The 17,073-nt window shown below is 38.4% G+C and overlaps 1 protein-coding gene across 4 annotated transcripts in view; it reads right to left on the bottom strand.

Moving 5' to 3' along the window:
- The window catches only part of CACNA1C (calcium voltage-gated channel subunit alpha1 C), a 491,623-nt gene that overhangs the window by 149,331 nt on the left and 325,219 nt on the right, over nt 1-17,073 (bottom strand). For 2 of the 4 annotated variants that reach the window (XM_074902152.1, XM_074902151.1), the window contains exon 8: nt 6,895-6,998. In XM_074902152.1, the coding sequence (XP_074758253.1) occupies nt 6,895-6,998 (104 nt within the window). Of the gene's footprint in view, nt 1-6,415; nt 6,520-6,894; nt 6,999-17,073 lie in introns of all 4 variants that reach the window. The other 2 variants (XM_074902149.1, XM_074902150.1) reach the window with 1 other exon arrangement.

Here is a 17,073-nt window from a genome sequence, read left to right as displayed (position 1 = left end):
ATGTCCACATTCTTACCAATGCACAGGAAAACATGAATACCTTTTTAAAATACTTTCATTCTCAACATTTGATTGACAATTCAAATAAAACACATATGCAACATTTATATACAATACCATACACTTTCTAATATTATTTACCACTTGATAGTCTCCAACAGTTATCCATAAATATCTATATGAATAATGGCTAATTTAATTCAGTGATGAACTGTTTGACAATAATCTGACATCTGGAGAGTGAGATGGTGGCTCTAATTTTTAGCCAGGTTTTAATTGGTCTTTAAGATTATAAATGTAATCACAAGTAAATTAGGCTAATTGTAAGTGTAATTAATGGTACTCAAAATTCTGTATACATTTAATTATGGAAATTCCACCCACAGTACTGGACAATATATTTAAAAACTCAGATCTCAATGTTTTACTGCAGACTTTCAGTATTCAGGGCTATTATCTGACATAAAACATACTTTTCAAATCTTGAATTGGGTAAACAAACATGATAAATTATGGGTAGACAAACATGATAAATTATGAGTCGACAAAACTAATAGATTATGCCAGAAAGTGAACTTGGGTAGACATTTGATAGTTTTGAAAGACCACTATTGGGAATATAGGCTTAAAACAGAGGGTATAGGAACAGGAATTTCATGTTGCTTAGTTCTGCACGTTGAGTGCTTGTTTTGCCTTCTTTTTGGCTGTGGTGCTTTCTTCCTCTCTTTCAGAGACACCTATACTGAATTATTTTTTTCTAGAAATGATGACCTACCTCTATTTAGAGTCTCTCCTATGGTTCTAAACCAGGTTTTAACACTTGTATTTTAAAAAGTAAGTTTAATGATTGTGAAAAGTGCTGGACCAAGAGTACTTAACCATTAAGTCTTATATCTGCTGAAGCATATTACTACATAAGGCACACATAGCAGATGATATGGCCCACTGTTTCTAGAAATGAGAGGTAATTTTCTCCAATGCATTATCCATTACCCTCGCTGACGACTGTCAGCAATGAGCGGATGTTTTTTAAAAAACTCCACTTAATATTTGTCTTCGGTTTGCTCCTGCAAAAACAAATAGGAAACCTACCACTAGCTTTGGTGGGATAATATTAGGATTATGAAAATCCTATCCAAGATAGTAATGAATGCCATGTGACGTGTCCTCAAGCAAGTGAGGTGGAGGTGACTTTCTAACAGTGGTGGTGAAGTACTTCTCTTCTGTCTGGTCCAAAACCCACTGAAAGTTTTCCACAGACTTCACAGGATTTGGATCAGGTTTTCAATATTATGAGCTGTGCATGAAACCAGCACTGCAGCAGAATGAAAGGATGATGTATTCATTTCATGGAATCACAGAATCATCAGGGTTGGAAAAGACCTTGAAGGTCATTTAGTCCAACCATTAACCTAACACTGACTGTTCCCAACTACACCATATCCCCCAGCGCTATGTCAACCCTACTCTTAAACACCTCCAGGGATGGGGACTCCACCACCTCCCTGGGCAGCCCATTCCAACACCTAACAACCCCTTCTGGAAAGAAATGCTTCCTAATATTCAGTCTAAATTTCAAGCTAAAGTATATGACAAAGAATGCCTGTGTGATCTTCACCCCTGTCACATTGCTGAGGGTCCAGACCATCTCATGAAACTGTGATAATGAAGGTGGAAATGAGGAGAATTATTGGCTTCTCAGGCCTGAGGTAGATCACAGTCAACACTGGGACCAAACTTAGCCACAAGGCAGAAACAGCTATTGCAAGCATGGCAAGAATGAAAAATCAAATTTTCTCATGCTGGGAGAGATATTTTGCTATTTAAAATGTCAAAAAACCAAACAACCCCCCAACAATACTAACAAAAACTGTACAAAGAATTTTAGAAAAATGCAATCAATAGCATTTATATTTTCTACTTCAAGAACACCTTTCTTCTGGGTCTGACACAGTGCCTTATCCAAATTAATGAAATAACTCTCAAAAAACTCCACTGAATGAAGCTAAGTATTATTAAGCTGTTTGATAAATCACATCCCAGTATTTCAATTGCTCGATTTTAAAACGGTATTTTAGAATCTAAAACAAATGGGTCCAATTTTGAAAGGGACTGAGCCCTCAATTCTAAGTGAGAACTACTCATATTTGCATCAATATGACTTGCAAGAGACTAGTTTAGAAACCAAAGTGGAAAACGTCATGAAACGGCTCAGCTTACAGAAAGCAAAATTCCTACTGTGCACTGAAGTGGATTATTTATGTTAGATGCATCTAAGCTGCATGCCTACTTGGGTCTTTGCAGTCCCCTCTTATTTCCTCAAATGGGACTGAGGCTGGGGAAAATTCTGACTAAATCAACATGAGTTATTAGCATGATGTCTTTACACTGACTGTTTGCATAGGAGTGAATTTGTTACCTAGCTTTTTAATGGCACAACTGAAAACACTGTGACTGACTAGTCTAAACGATCTGCAATTGCATGTCTCTTTCCTTTGTACAATGTATAATACTCTACATGTTAGATGACTCTCCAAAAAAGACAACTTATTTAAATTATCTTAATTTCTATGCTCTACTAACATTAAACCATTGAGAACAGGTGGCTCATGAAATTGTTAATGCAATTCAAACCACCTCCCATGTGGAATGCCAGCCTGTACTCAGGCAAATGTAGTTCACGATCAAGAATTACTAGCAATGGTCATTTACCATCCCGTGTGAAATGATCTGGTGACTTCAGTCCAGTTTCTGTTGCAGGCAGGCGTGCATATTACCTCTGCCACCATCGCAGTTGGCAATAAATGGTCACTGTTTGCAGTTTCAGCAGGGAGGCAAAGGACCAAATAAGCTTTCTGATGGAAATGCCATCTTGAGTCTGGAGGTGGCCTTCTTAAAAAAGATTGCACTATCATGTCAAGACAAGGTTGACAAAGGCTTGCAGAACTACCAAGCAATCTGTCTCTTCTCAGTGAATAAGAGAACATCAGTTTAAGAGTTGGTGAATCTGGTGGTTTTTACCAGAATTCATTTTGCTTCACTTTCCTTTACTGCTCCCAGAAAAGTATGCCTGCCAATGGGAATACCAAAAAGCAGAGTATTTGGGAGAGAGATTTTCTCTGTGTGAGGTTAGAGTCAAGATCATAAATATAAACACACAGCTCTGTATCCTGCGCCATTCCAGAAGAAAATTTCACTTGACCATCCCTGATGATGGAATATAGCTAATTCTTGTCTATATCTGATCTGAATCTGATTTCTCACATTTAGAGGAGTGATGGAAAGTGAGAAAAACAGCAGAATTCTAGCAGGTCAAAACTCTTGATTACTACTAAAATTACAGCACAAGACTCCAAATAATCTACCCTGATAAATACACCAAGGAATGGGAAGGGTTGGAAGAGGGTGCAGAAGACTAGAAGAAAGTCCTGAAAGGTCACAAAAACTTACTCCAGGAGGAGCTACAACCACAGCCAGCCTCCCATTCACTCAGACCTCTTCCTCGGCAGTAAAAGCACCAAAAGCAGCCAACTGGGTTTTCTGGGATCCTCTTAAAGCAGAAGAAACAGTTGTTCTTCTGCCCTCCATTTGCCCTAGGCAACTGTTTGTTTGGCCTGTGTCCTGGGATTTGGATCACTACTAGGCAAAATTGAAAAGAAATGTGAATATATATGCTTAGGTATGCAGGTCTGAAAGTTGAACATACACTGCCATTTCTTTTCCTTACTAACTGACCGAAACAGATAACAGACATGAACAGATCTGATCTCAAGAGACCACTAAGAGGGGCTTCACTGCTCACAGCAATGATGTGGAATCCTTTTGCCTTGGCTTGAGGAGGTCTACCATGTAAACTGCTGACTGGATATTTCCTTTGGAATACAAGAATCTTATATTGTGCTCAGTCAAGACAGGAAGAGGATTATAGCTCTACACATGAATACTCTGTCATACTATTTAGCTTGGCATGTAACTAGTAAATTAACCAGAAAGACCATGAATGGATGACATACCTGAGGAAAAACAAATTACAAATATGCTCTTTTGGTAGAGCAGAACTCAGCATTTGATTTTGTAGGTGCAGTCAAGGTGTCTTTGTGAGTACAATTAATTACACTTACGTATTCAGAAATTATTAAAAAAACTAAGCTAATATGGCATTGATGAAGTCTGCCTACACAACATGTTTGGTGAAGTTCCTGAAATAGATAAATGGGAAGAAATCAGAGATGCCCAGAATGGATATACAAAGACGCCCAGGAATGTTGTTTTGTATCTGCATAGAACGGACAGGTGAATCTTTTACATAGATCAGTAATAGCAAGTCTCTAAAAAAACTGCTGAATCTGCAGAGTGAAGACACTCTGCAACTCAGCAGAATTTAGAACTGGTTTAGAAAGTTAATTGTTTAAGACCTGCTTATTTAGCCCAAAGAAAATTTGGAACATTTCTCCCATAATTTCTATGTTTTTTCATGGATGTAAATTCCTAAGTCTCTTTTTACTTTTCTCCAGTTGGAAAAAAAATTACAGAAACAGTGCAGCTGTCACAACACTGTGAACACAGCCAGAAAGAGTGACTCACAGCTTAAACAAGGTGAACTTCATCTTTGATTTCAGTTTTCTCTACAGACTGTTGCCATCTCTTACCACTAACTGTGGTGGTCTAGATGCAGTGTGTCAGGAGGTGGAAGATCTAGGCCCCAAAACACTTTCTTGAATTGAAAAATGAAAGAGAGAGGAAATTCGATTTTTAATTATGTACAGACACAAATCCAAGTGTAGGTAAATCGAATCAGCAGTGCTTCAACAGTGTGCACTCCTCAGGCTAGGCTCACAGGCACTGTTTATCCAATCAGATACTATATAATCTTTAACCACTGTCCTATGTGGTTCTTGAGCCCACCTCTGATACAACAAATCACTTTCCATCTGTCAGATGGTCATCATTCTCCACTAATGCTGACATCCTTACCTGTTGATCAGAGTTATCTACCTGGAGAAATGAGGAGCTTGCATTTTAAAGTTGTACCCAGAGTATCACTCTCCAGATATCCAAACACAGACTATTGCCTGACACTTCATTACTGGGGATTTTTTCTGTTCCCATTACTGCTTGGAAACACTTCTCTTTGCAGCAGCTGTCTTAGAGGCTTGTCTCCTTCAACGGAGTAATGAAGGTAGTAGCAATACCTCCTGTAGATCTGCTATTACCTGTCTCTTTGCAGGATGGCCAATGGTGGATCTTCTTCTTTGGTCCTACTACTGCCCTTCCTATGTTGTTGGCACAAGTACTAAGGACATAATTTCTGTGAGGCATCAAGTCCTCTCTCCTGTTCAGAGATCATTTTCTCTCTCCTTTGATCAAAAGACAGGGGACTTCAGGGCTGCCCACTCAGGCAACAGGTACATGCTCTGATCAAATTAATTTAGAGCTCATTAAAGGAGGCAGGATGTTAGTAACAAAGAAAGAGAGGATCGATAGAAGTCCTCATACCATATTTATCCATGTACATAAAATGGCTGTAGGCACCTAATGCCCAAATATGGAATCAGAGCCCAATTCTAAGAGACTTTTTAAAAAAAATCTTGTGAGGAATGTTTGTTGGTTTAATTCCTCTAATTATGTGTCTCCCCAGGGGTGGTAAAACTTTTAAACTACTGAGGACAATATCAATTGTTTTTAATCAAAGCCATTAAAATGATGTTTTGCAGCGAGGGTTACACTGCAGAACTGAAATACAGCTAAATGTCTAGATGTCTTAGGAATACTTAAACACTAGAAGGAATTATCCTGCTTCTCTGTTCATCCTTAGAAAAGGTCAGAGGGAAATGATCTTTTCTCTCTGCATCACGTTAAGCTTGTAATCTGCACAATAGAGAAGATGGACTTATTGAAGAAGAAATGTGCCCAAGACGCTCTCCAAGGAAAATGATCTCCCACTAGGCTGTGCTTTAGAGATACTAAGCAATGTGAAAATTCATGTGAGAAGACATAATTTGGCAGGAATCTCATCCCACAAATGTGAAGGGATTTGTCTCATGCCCTATTCCTCCTTCAGTCCCACTGACTTACAGAAATTTTACTATAATTCCCTTCTTCTATGGTCATGTGTTTCGCTTACAGGGGAGCATAGAGTTGTCCTCTGCCCACAGAGTACAGGTAGGGATTTTAGGTAGAGGAACATGTTACAGGCAAAGAGTTACCTTGTATTCCTTTGATTTAGTCAAAAGACTCCTTCCATGCCATTAGGAATGCCATATTTTGCTACTGGCACAGCAATAGCCTAGGCTTTCTATTACGGTTCCTGAGATCAACCCACCATTGCCCGTTGTTTTGGTAACCAGAGAGTAGGAATAGAAATACAAATTTTTAAAAATAAACAATAATAAAACATTTTCCTGGTACTGCTTACCCGCTAAGTACACCGAGAACCAAGTTAAGTACAAAAAATGACCCTATGATGATTAGTGTAACAAAATAGATCCAGGGCCAGTCCCTTCCTATGGCATCATTGACCTGGAAGAGTGGAATGATAATTAGTGAGACAAGCTCAGATTCTGAGCACTGCAAGGCTCCAGCCAAAGAGATCCCAAGTCACCAGCAGTAAGACTTTCAATAGCCAGTTTTCTGGAGATTTATGACAGGTTGACATTAGCAATTTTGAATGCCCTGAGGTTGAATTTCTTTGTCAGAGAGTAACACCTCTTCTGTTACCTGTATTGCTATTTGCAACATTTGAACATTTTGTCAAAGTATTTGAGAGCTGATATGAAGCTTCCCTGGATTCAGATTTTTAATCCCTCTGAAAGAATCCTGGTGACAGGGAAGAACCCTTATTATGGAGTCTTGCCCTGTAGCATTGGAAAAAGGACACCAAAACTGTCAGCTTACCCGCTCAACACACCAAGAACCAGATTTAGAACGAAAAAGGATCCAAAGATGACCAGACTGACAAAATACACCCATGGTAACTCATAGCCCATAGCGTCCTGCATCTGGAAAGACGAAGGAAAGTTAGAAGACAGAGAGGGAAAGCAGAAATGATTAGGCAAAGGAACAGATGGAAAGGTTTGTACACAGAGCCTGTGGTTGGTTTACACATAATCATAGCAAGTGTTTCTGTATGTTCTTTCTGATATGACTGCTACTTTGATTGCTTTCTTCTTCCTAGATGTTTCCTTACAGGCAGTGATTAATACAGGCTGAGATACAACCATGTGCTGTACTGGCATGTCTTTGGATGCTCAAAGTTGTGGACTGTCACTTTCTGGAGTTTACTTACAGCACCACAAAGGCGCATCTGAAGACTTCTAAACTTCTAACCACTGCACATACATATGATTCTTTGTTGCCAGGGAAAATATTGATAGTTTTTACTAAGCATTGTCACAGTGTGTTGTCAGATCATGTTTACTTCCCATGTGTAGCACAGGTACACATACCTCAAAGAAACATGTGTTAACTGTGGGCAAATACTGATCTTTTTCTGGAAATGCTCTGGTAATCTTCACAGTTTACTACAGCAAGGGCAGTAGCTGTACGCTTTTGAGGAAGATCCTTTCAAGGCCCACCGTGTTCTGACCTGGTCAAGTGTTTTCTAAAGCCGTCTTGAAAACTTCTTTTTTCTCCTTTAAGAATTAATCTTTCCTTCAAAATGTGATTCCTACACAACTGAATACTCAGAGAATTTGAGACTGTAACCTGAATGACATAAATGTAGGTCTGGCTTTCACACTACTACAAGCATCTGCAAAAGAAGCAGGCAGACTACTGTTTTAGCACCAGAACCTGTGTCATGTGTAGAGCAACTCTAGCACATAATAAGATATTGTATATACTCTAAAAGCATCTAGTACATAAACACTCTTTTATCTTGAAGTCTCCTTCAACGTTCAAAATTATGCAGTTTTTGGATACCTTAACAGAATCTCACTTTCATGATGGTATCAAAGAGTCCCTTTTTTTTACTTTTCATAAGCATCTCCTGAGCCAAACATAGCATCATTAAAGAAACAGATGGTGGTTAACATTTTCAGGAGCACTAAAATGATTTATGAATGTAAATTGCAGACTTGAAAGTACCTAAAGGCATAAAGCGGCTTAGGTTCCTTTGTTTTCCTTGCTTTTGAAAATTTTACCATACATTGTCCCCTCTTTTCAGGAAAACGCTCTCTCCTTTGCAACTTAATCATTTGTTGTGCTCACAGAAGAAATATTCTTCCATACATGGGCACAGAGACACACTTCAGGGGAGGTGATCTGACTCAAGATTCATAACAACTCAGGAAAGGAATTTCAGACCTTTAGTAAGACAAGGCAGGAGAGTAACACTAATATAATCAGTTCTTTATGGACTGAAGTCCATTATCAATTTTTCTTTCAAAGTACAGTCACTGAAGTCCTTGTTTAGTAATAGTCCACAGTCAATGGGCTGATCCAGAACTCTATCTCAGGGCTCCTTCAGCTGCGACTGAACTGAAGCAGACTCATTAAAAAATAAGCTCAAAATCTGACTCTGTGAAAACAGTTCATCAGCTCCTTTCTCATAGGATTAATACATTTGGTGGTCAAAAGAGAGTACCCAAACATCTAACATTCCCTAATGCATATTACCAGCTTCCCTTTTAATACTTTTGTAGAATTATCCAGTTAGTTTGTAAATAATACTATTATTCTTTATGTTTGCAAGCCACATTTCATCCTACATGACCAAAAAAGTAGACACCTCTGGTGTGAAACACATCAGTGCTTTAAAGAGAACAAAACATCACGGTATATAAAGATTGAAGCAAATATTCACCTGAAACCAGAGTGGAGAAATCATGCAGGCAAAATGTAACTGCCCAAACTGGGATTAAGTAAAGAAATGAGGCTTAACATCATCTCCTACAAAGAACACCACTATCTAAATAAAGCAGTCCACACAAACGAGTATGGATGACTTTGAAAAACTGCCACAAGAATTTACCAGTGCAGGCACAATGATGACTTGACTTCCCTCTAATTATGATAGATGGTGATAAAAAAGCCTCAGCTGTACAATATTTATCTTTTGGCAGTTGTGGGCTTTTTTGGTGTGTTTTTTTTGGTTTTGTTTTGGTTTTTTGTCAGCTGAGAAAGTCAGCTGGAAAAATAGAACTTCTCAAAGCCGTGATACAAGTGAATCCTACATAGCAAATGCCAGGGTGCTGGGTACAGAATTCAGGTGCATGTCAGGGTGCTTTTTGTACTATTCTGGCACGAAGAAATTGCCAGGATGGCAAGAAGCTTCCATCATGGCCTGGTAAAGTATCTAAGTAGAGTATAGTGTACTTCGGTTATTCCCAATGCCTGCACAATTGCATAACAATTGTAGCAACTAGCATCAGCACAAATTAGTCCTGAAAAATAGACCTGCATTCTGGTACAACAGAGAATTTGGGACTTCTCAGGCTGAACACTTAGGAGATGAGCTTTTCCTCTCATTTTTATTGCCCAGTCATACACATAACAGAGAAGCTGAGAGTCAGAGACAATGATAGCTTCTCAAGTGTAGAGACCATCAGTATTTGGCAGACAGCTGTCTGTTGCTGGTCTCCCTAATGTTTGGTGCTCTCATGTCTCATTTGTTTAGTAGAAGGCAAGATTATTCCATACATTGTGGGACTGAGCCACGGGTGACAGGAATGTATGTTATATGGTGATATAACATTAGGTATTTGGTAAATTATGTTAAAAAAAAAAAAACCTTGAGAAGGAGACAGCATACTGTGAGCTTACTACTGGCTCTTGAAAAACATTGGCAGGAGAATGCTGAGATATAGGCTGCTTGGCAGATGTTGGGGGAAAAAAAGGAAATCGACTTACTCCAAACAGTAAGAGCAACATATCAGCATTTAAGAAACATTAAATTCTTGGCTAGGATTGTATCCTTCCAAATATCTGGAAATGCTTTCTGCAAAAATGGAAGTCCAGGATGGACTGTCCTCAACTGAACAATGCTGCCATACAGTTATAATTAAAAAACTTGCACCTGTGTTTGCGTGAAACTGCTTCCTGGAAACTTATCATCATTCTGCAAATATGTAGCTACTAATCACATGTGTATGCATACACATGTCCTGTTGACTGCAGCTGGAGGCTTTCACTGCAAGCATAACTTAGGTGGTAGAGCTGATTTCTTCCAAATTATGCCACTGAAGTGGAGAAGCTGCAGAGGGTCATGACAAGATCAGGAGTGTTATCATCACACTACTGAGTGCAGAACATAAGGTGTGCAAAATATATTTTGTACTGTTGTCTACAGTGAACAGAAAATGATTCAGTTATAGGTTACCTCTCTAGGATGGACAGTACAAATTCCTGTACATGGTTCAGCTCTCTGGTCACTGAGTGTACTTTTTCTCCCCAAGTGTTTATTATTAATCATATGAATCTCAACAGAAAAGGTGGATCATCTAAATTTACAGTCTGAACAAAGACTAACAGACAGTGTAGGTCTGAATGACAATATTCCAGCTACAGTAGTCAAGGTGACTGCAACCTGATGTCCACTTAAGCATGTATGGGACAACTACTGTTAGGTCAGTTGGGAGCACAGCATTGGTGGGAATCTGCAGATTGTCATTTATAGAAATAATTCCACTTTCTGAGTCAAACTGCCTCACCTTTCACAGCTCACATCTCAAAACTCACATATCGCTACTCACAACAGTGAGAAAATTGGTACTTTTCTGAACATTAAAGCATCATCTCTCATAGACCTCAGAAATAAGGATCTCAGATTCCTTCTCATGATTTGGTACATACCCTCTCTGGCACCAAGGGGACATCATTTTGATTCACTATTCTCCAGCTTTCCAATCTGCAAAGTGGGATACTACCTTGCCTCCCTGGGTACTGTCAAATAAACCACTCAGCATCATGACGAGAAGAGAGTATTTCAGCATATTTGAGGTCTGATGGACCATGTGTACTGGAGAAGAGCTCTTCATTGCCAAGCATCCTTAATTGCTGTCATGACTATAGCACTTCAACGTCCAGCTGAAGGCTTTTCTCTCAATGATACAGATAATGTCCTAGAAATAACACTAGGATTTTTAGTTCTGTAGTTTGCTGTTCAGAATTACAACCAGCAGTTTCAGCAGGGGCCAAGGAATAAAAGTCTATTAATCTCTATAAATAGCCTTTGTGCCTATGTTTTCTAGTTCTTCAGAAGACATAGATGAGGACATGGGTAAAGCTGCAGGAGATATGCATACTTTACTTGTTTAGAGAATTAATTTTTTTTCCCAGGGATAATAGTCTGGCACATTTTGCAAGTATCTCATTCATTACACAGGCATCATAGTTCAAAGATAATGTCAGAGGCATATTATCTATTAACATAATGGTTAAGCATCGCCAAGCACATAGTAGAGGTCCTTCAGTCACTTAATGGGAGGGGTAAACACAATTCACATACTGACACCCTGATGTTTGTGCCAAACGTCTTTCAAAAATAACCAAAAGTTACAAGAAAAATTTAATCCATCATGGAAGGACAGCTGTCACTGGAAAGCAGCAGGCTGAAGAAAAAAATGAAGTCTGTCTTGTTCAGTGCACACTACAGGAGAGCTGCAGCTTAACAGAAAGTCAGTTAACTAGGGCATGAAGGCTACGCTTCTATTGAATAAACTGCTGATTTCTAATGACTATAGAATGTTATGATAGCCTTTTTTAAATACAAGTCAAGTGTTTCAAGTATTTTATAATGAAGTGTATAACCTTTCACAGAGTAACATTAATCAAGAGGAGCAGAATACTCAATAAAATTAAAGGGCAGTAAATTCAGAAATTTTGTGTAGAAATGCTATTTTATGCAACATATCTGTTGAATTCACTGCCTCAGGAAATAATCCAGCCAAAGGTTATGGTTATGGTCAGTAACAAGGTCTCTAGTTGAAACCAAGTCTTTCTTGTAAGGATCTAAAACTGGAGAATACTGGAAGCAGGAGATAGCAGAAAGAAGAGGTAACTGTTGTCACTGAATATATATTCCTGTTTAAATCCTTCATTTTGAAACCCATCTTTTCCAGAAAAAGAACTTAAGCACCTTTATAACTTTAAAGATGCATGGAAGTAATTTCCTCATCTTAGATCAAAGATCAAATGGTAGCCTACTGGCAAGCACAGCTCAGGTGAGACATAAAAGGCCATGCATATACTAATGTGAGATTTAGATATTTAGCACTGATCAACTACGAAGTAAAGAGGTTTGGACTAAAACATAAATTTTCCTTTTCAACTCCCTCTTTCCTTCTCTTCCCATGAATGTTTTGGTGAATGCAATTCGTTCACACATATGGTCATGGAGCTACAACTTTAAACTCTGCTTAAACAACACTAGAAACTCTTTTAATAGGATAATGCACTGTTTTGCACTGTGAGAAAAAAATGTTTTTCCCCAAATTTTTTAGTCAGAACTCAGGTACAAAACCAATTAGAACAAACATAGGATGGAACTTCGCCCTTCACAGCTACAGCTGTGTGGCAATATTAAAGGAAAACAAAAAGAATCTACATTATAGACAGTAAATCCTACATCTCAGGCAATGGCTACGTGGCCTATAAAAGAAAGTACTCCTACTCTTCTATTATTTTTTTTGGTTTCCATCATATCTTCACATTGCTTTCATGACAGTTAAAGCTTTGCTTTGTTTCTGAAATGTTCATCATACTAGATATATTACATCAGCAGAAATAGCTGAGGAACAAAACTCTTATCCCAAATGAGAAAAAGGTTATTGCTGGTAGTTCCTGAGAACATCCAGTTAACAATTATAACTAGTGATAGCATGATTTTTGAGGCTGCTCTGCAAACAAAAAAGAATTTTTCCAATTAATCATTCTCTTCTGTTTAACTGCAGAGTTAATTTGGGCTTAAGAACACTTTGGCTATGCAGTACTTGCAGTCTTCGCATTGAAAGCTCTTGCTGGCAGGCAGAGGACTTGTGATGTGAAGGTCTGACTCCTTTCTTTCTCTCAACTTCTCCTTAGAGATCTAAAACATCTGGTAACTGTCTCTTTAGTGGTCATGCTCTTAAACAACTCGTAAGTAGGTAATTGGACTGTGATTATTTAGACTGTGATACAATAAACCAACCCCTAAATATGCAAAAAATTAGTATTGTTGGTTAGCTCTGTTAACAAATCCTGCACATTGCATTTTTCTCTGATCTCTAAACAGTACACTGCTTATGTGATACTGTTTTATTTCATGTAATACTTGTGATAAATATATGAATTGTGCATTTTGCAACTTATTGTAAGCCCCACTGCTCTTAGTATTGCTGTTAACAAGGAAATTATTAATTGTTATTCAGAATTTCTAACTCTTCCACAAAACTATAAATGCTTGAAATAAGCCCCAGAAAGATTTCAATGAGGCGACACAGAACTAAAGGTACAGTAAAAAGGGACACAGTACTAAAATTGACTTTCTATGTGTGTCAGGCTCCGTAAGCACTTTTTCCAGCCTGTGGGGCAAACTAAGGGATTGCTTCTTTAGCACTGAAATCCTATACATCATGAATCTGCTGATTTGTTTGAAGCCTGAATGGTGTGAGGCTGCTGCATGTCCTGTCAATAAAGACATGAAAAAGCACATTTTTACCGGAGAAATTACTGGCTGGTCTCCACATACACAGCATGTATCCATCTGACTTCACCATTAACAGAAGAAGCAAGAAAAGGATCACATTTCCTATTACCCATCATATATCCTTAAAGCTGGATTTAGACTTAGTACATTATTATCCTAAGGATGAAGATTCCACCTTGCAGATCCTTCAATATTAAAAATCTAATTAGTTGTCTTTTCTCGGTTGGTTTTTAAACCAGTACTCATGTATGTGCATAATTTAAAGGATATGAATAATTCCATTGAAGTCAGTGGTCAATAGTATTGTTACCAGCAGAAATTAATTCAGATGCATAAGTACTTTGAATGGGATGGGGCACAGGATTGTGAAAAATACATGATAAGGAACTAATTTTCTGAAATTCTCTGGGAAAAATTAAAAGTTTAATGCACATAGTGACTAAAAAATGAGAAAAAGATTTAAGCATTTCAGTCTAGACATTCTAATGCAAGATGAGAAGTCTTATCATTTATATTGTCAACCTAAAATACTCTTTCAGCCTTCCTGAGTCTTTAAGACAGGTGATAAGGGATGGGAATTTATGGTCTCAGAGTTGACTGAAGGCAAAAGGACAGAGATGAGGGTAAAAAAATATAAAACTCCAAACCTTGTAATAAACAAACAAACAAAAATCCTAAAATAAACTAGACTTACTTGTATGGACTTAGGAACAATGGAATAAAATTGCTTCTGAATGGCTTAAAATATAAGCAAAGGACTCAAGACGCCTTTGCTCTTATTCTGGGTAGAATTTCTTTCTAAGCACCAACATTCTAAGAGTCTTAGAGGGACTCCAAGCCACAGTTGGTCCTTACAACTGTTCTGAAATAATCCACATTTTATAACTGGCACTATCAGATGGATGCAAAGAAGAGAGTGGAGAGTTCAACCCAGTTTCAGTCTGAAATGACGATACTCAAAGGAAGAGTAGCACTTGATCAGTTGCTCCTGTTAATTTTTTTTTTTTTTGACAATCGCATTTCATTTCTTTTGAAGTACTGAAGGAAAAGGCAAATTTTAAGCTCAGTTGTTCTCTCCAAGTACTCGTGTTTAAGGCTCTTCTTACTGTGTTACCTCAATTATGGAATTTCACAAATTCCATATGGGCATTCTATATGTACATATAGACATCTATAACCTTTTTAAAGTGTCTTCAGCACAAAGGCAAGACAGACCTGAATGAAGACAAGTGCACAGGGATCATGAACCAGGACAGAGAATGCTCCAGACCAGTTATTCTGCTATACGGTCACTGTAGGATAAAAGTGAATAACGAAGGCAAGATTCATCACATGTGGGCAGTGGGAAGAATAGTAAGATTCCTGTGTATACCTTGGTTCCCCAATTGTTCAGTATGCCCTGTAGTGATGGAAAGAGCAAATTAAAATTCCTCTCTGAGCTAGAAATATTGGCAACTTGTACAGAACTCTCTGCAGGAGCTAAATGGAGCCATTAACTGAGAAAAGACTGTCTTGATGAGGACAACAGATACTTCAAGGGAAGAGATTAAATTGCAACAGAGAATCCTTGAGAAAGAATCAAAGAAACTGCAGCAATGGAAGATTACTCCAGAAGGGAGAAGGGGAAGGGGCAGACACAGATCTGAGAAGATGAAGTCTGCAGAGGTTGCTTCTTCATCCTTGCTAACAAAGACTATATTAAATCTGCTGTTCTCACCCAAGTACACCTTCTCTGGTCCAGGTGAACCACAATTCCTGGTTTATTTTAGAAAAACTTCGGGTATAGCTAGAGTTCATTGCTACACTGCCTGATCTCCCTGACAAGAGGGTGAAGTCTGCGTAACTGACCTAGCTTCCCACATGTCACTATAGAGAAGACAGGTGAAAGAAGTGCTGAGCTCAACCACAGTCATGAGAACACACACTCCTGCACCAGATACACTGTGACTGGCTTGAACTTTTTGGGGAGACTGTGTGAAGGCAGCAGTCCTGCAGAAGAGACCTACCAGGCTGCTGCAACCTGTGTAAGAACAAGGCTAGAGTGGAGATCTATAAGCACTGCCTTATAAACATGTCAGCTGCTTGATCGCAAAGTGAAAACATCTAAAATAGCTGTTTGACCTTCTGTAAATTTATACAATTGCAGTGGAATGCCATTTCACTGTTATATGAATTCCCTTCAATGAAGAATACATAAAATATGTGAAGCAAACTGTATTTACTTTTTGTTGCATGCAGTATGCAGGAAGTGCATTGCTACCAGTAGAGTTTGCCAAACTTACTTCTTTATAACAGCACCGAGTCATATTTTCATCACTCATTAAATACTGGCCCCACCTTTTCAAGGATATGCATACTTTCTCAGCTGGGAAAGACTGTGTAAAGTCTAAGACACATGTTAAAAAAACAACTTTAAACCACCTAGCCCTGGTTTACTGATACTGTATGCTGACACTGAATCCTTCCACTTCTATTTTTTGGCTCCCAGTATATAACCACTGGACTCCACAACATTATTTTTCTCTTTGGTAAAGTTCTATGTTCATATTTCAGATGGTTTTGGTTTGGGTGCACATTGTTTTTATAGTCAGCTGTTCTTTAACAGACTGAGATATTATGGGAAATATAAGGTCTCTGTCTGAGAGTGGGAAGAGAATTGAAACTTGCGTTCAAATACCAGCAGGTCAAAATGTCTGTGGTGCAAAATGATTGAGCTGAACTGTTTTTCCACTGCAAGCTATTTCTGTTGAAAATGATTACTGATCCATACTTCTATGGCATGGTAGTTTGTGCTTGCTCAAGAGGTAAGGGGGCAATCTTGGTTTGGATGTGTTTAGTACTGTCTTAATTCAATCTGTAATTTTAAACGGTGTTCACACAAGTTGACGGTACAACTTCAAGTGATGACAAAGGCATTTAACTTCATACTTTTCAAAATAGAGGGGAAAAAAAAGTTAGGCTCTCCCTTGACTTAAAGAAAACATCAGTTTTACTGGGCTTTGTTTTCAACATTTATTAGCACTAGCAATGCTCCAAAGGGACATTCATTACCATGGCAAACTGACTGTCTGAAAAGTGGATTTTGTTGACAAAATCTCAGCATATTAAATTTTGTTAGTGCAAGTACCACTGGGAAATTCCTATAGTCAGCTATATCAGGGGAGAGAAAACAGGAAGCTACCCTTTACACCTCCTCCCATCCCACCTATACTCCGTGCTTTTTTGTGGGATTTCTCTATTTTTCTGTGAAAACTGGAGGGGGCTACATACTTCTGCAGCTTGTTTAGCCATACAGGGATTCTGAACTCCTACTGAAAACATTAGTTACACAGTGAGAATTCCTTATATCAAAGACAAATTCTGAGCTCCAGGAAGCCTCCTGCTTTCCCACCTCACTTTCTTTCTCCAGGTTTAATATGTAAAAGAGAAAAAAAGAAATGTATTTCAAT

Source organism: Athene noctua, chromosome 3 (genome assembly GCF_965140245.1).
Source record: "Athene noctua chromosome 3, bAthNoc1.hap1.1, whole genome shotgun sequence".
Classification (NCBI taxonomy): Eukaryota; Metazoa; Chordata; class Aves; order Strigiformes; family Strigidae; genus Athene; species Athene noctua.
The sequence above is the reverse complement of the archived record's forward strand: the minus strand, read 5'-3'. Positions and strand labels throughout refer to the sequence as shown.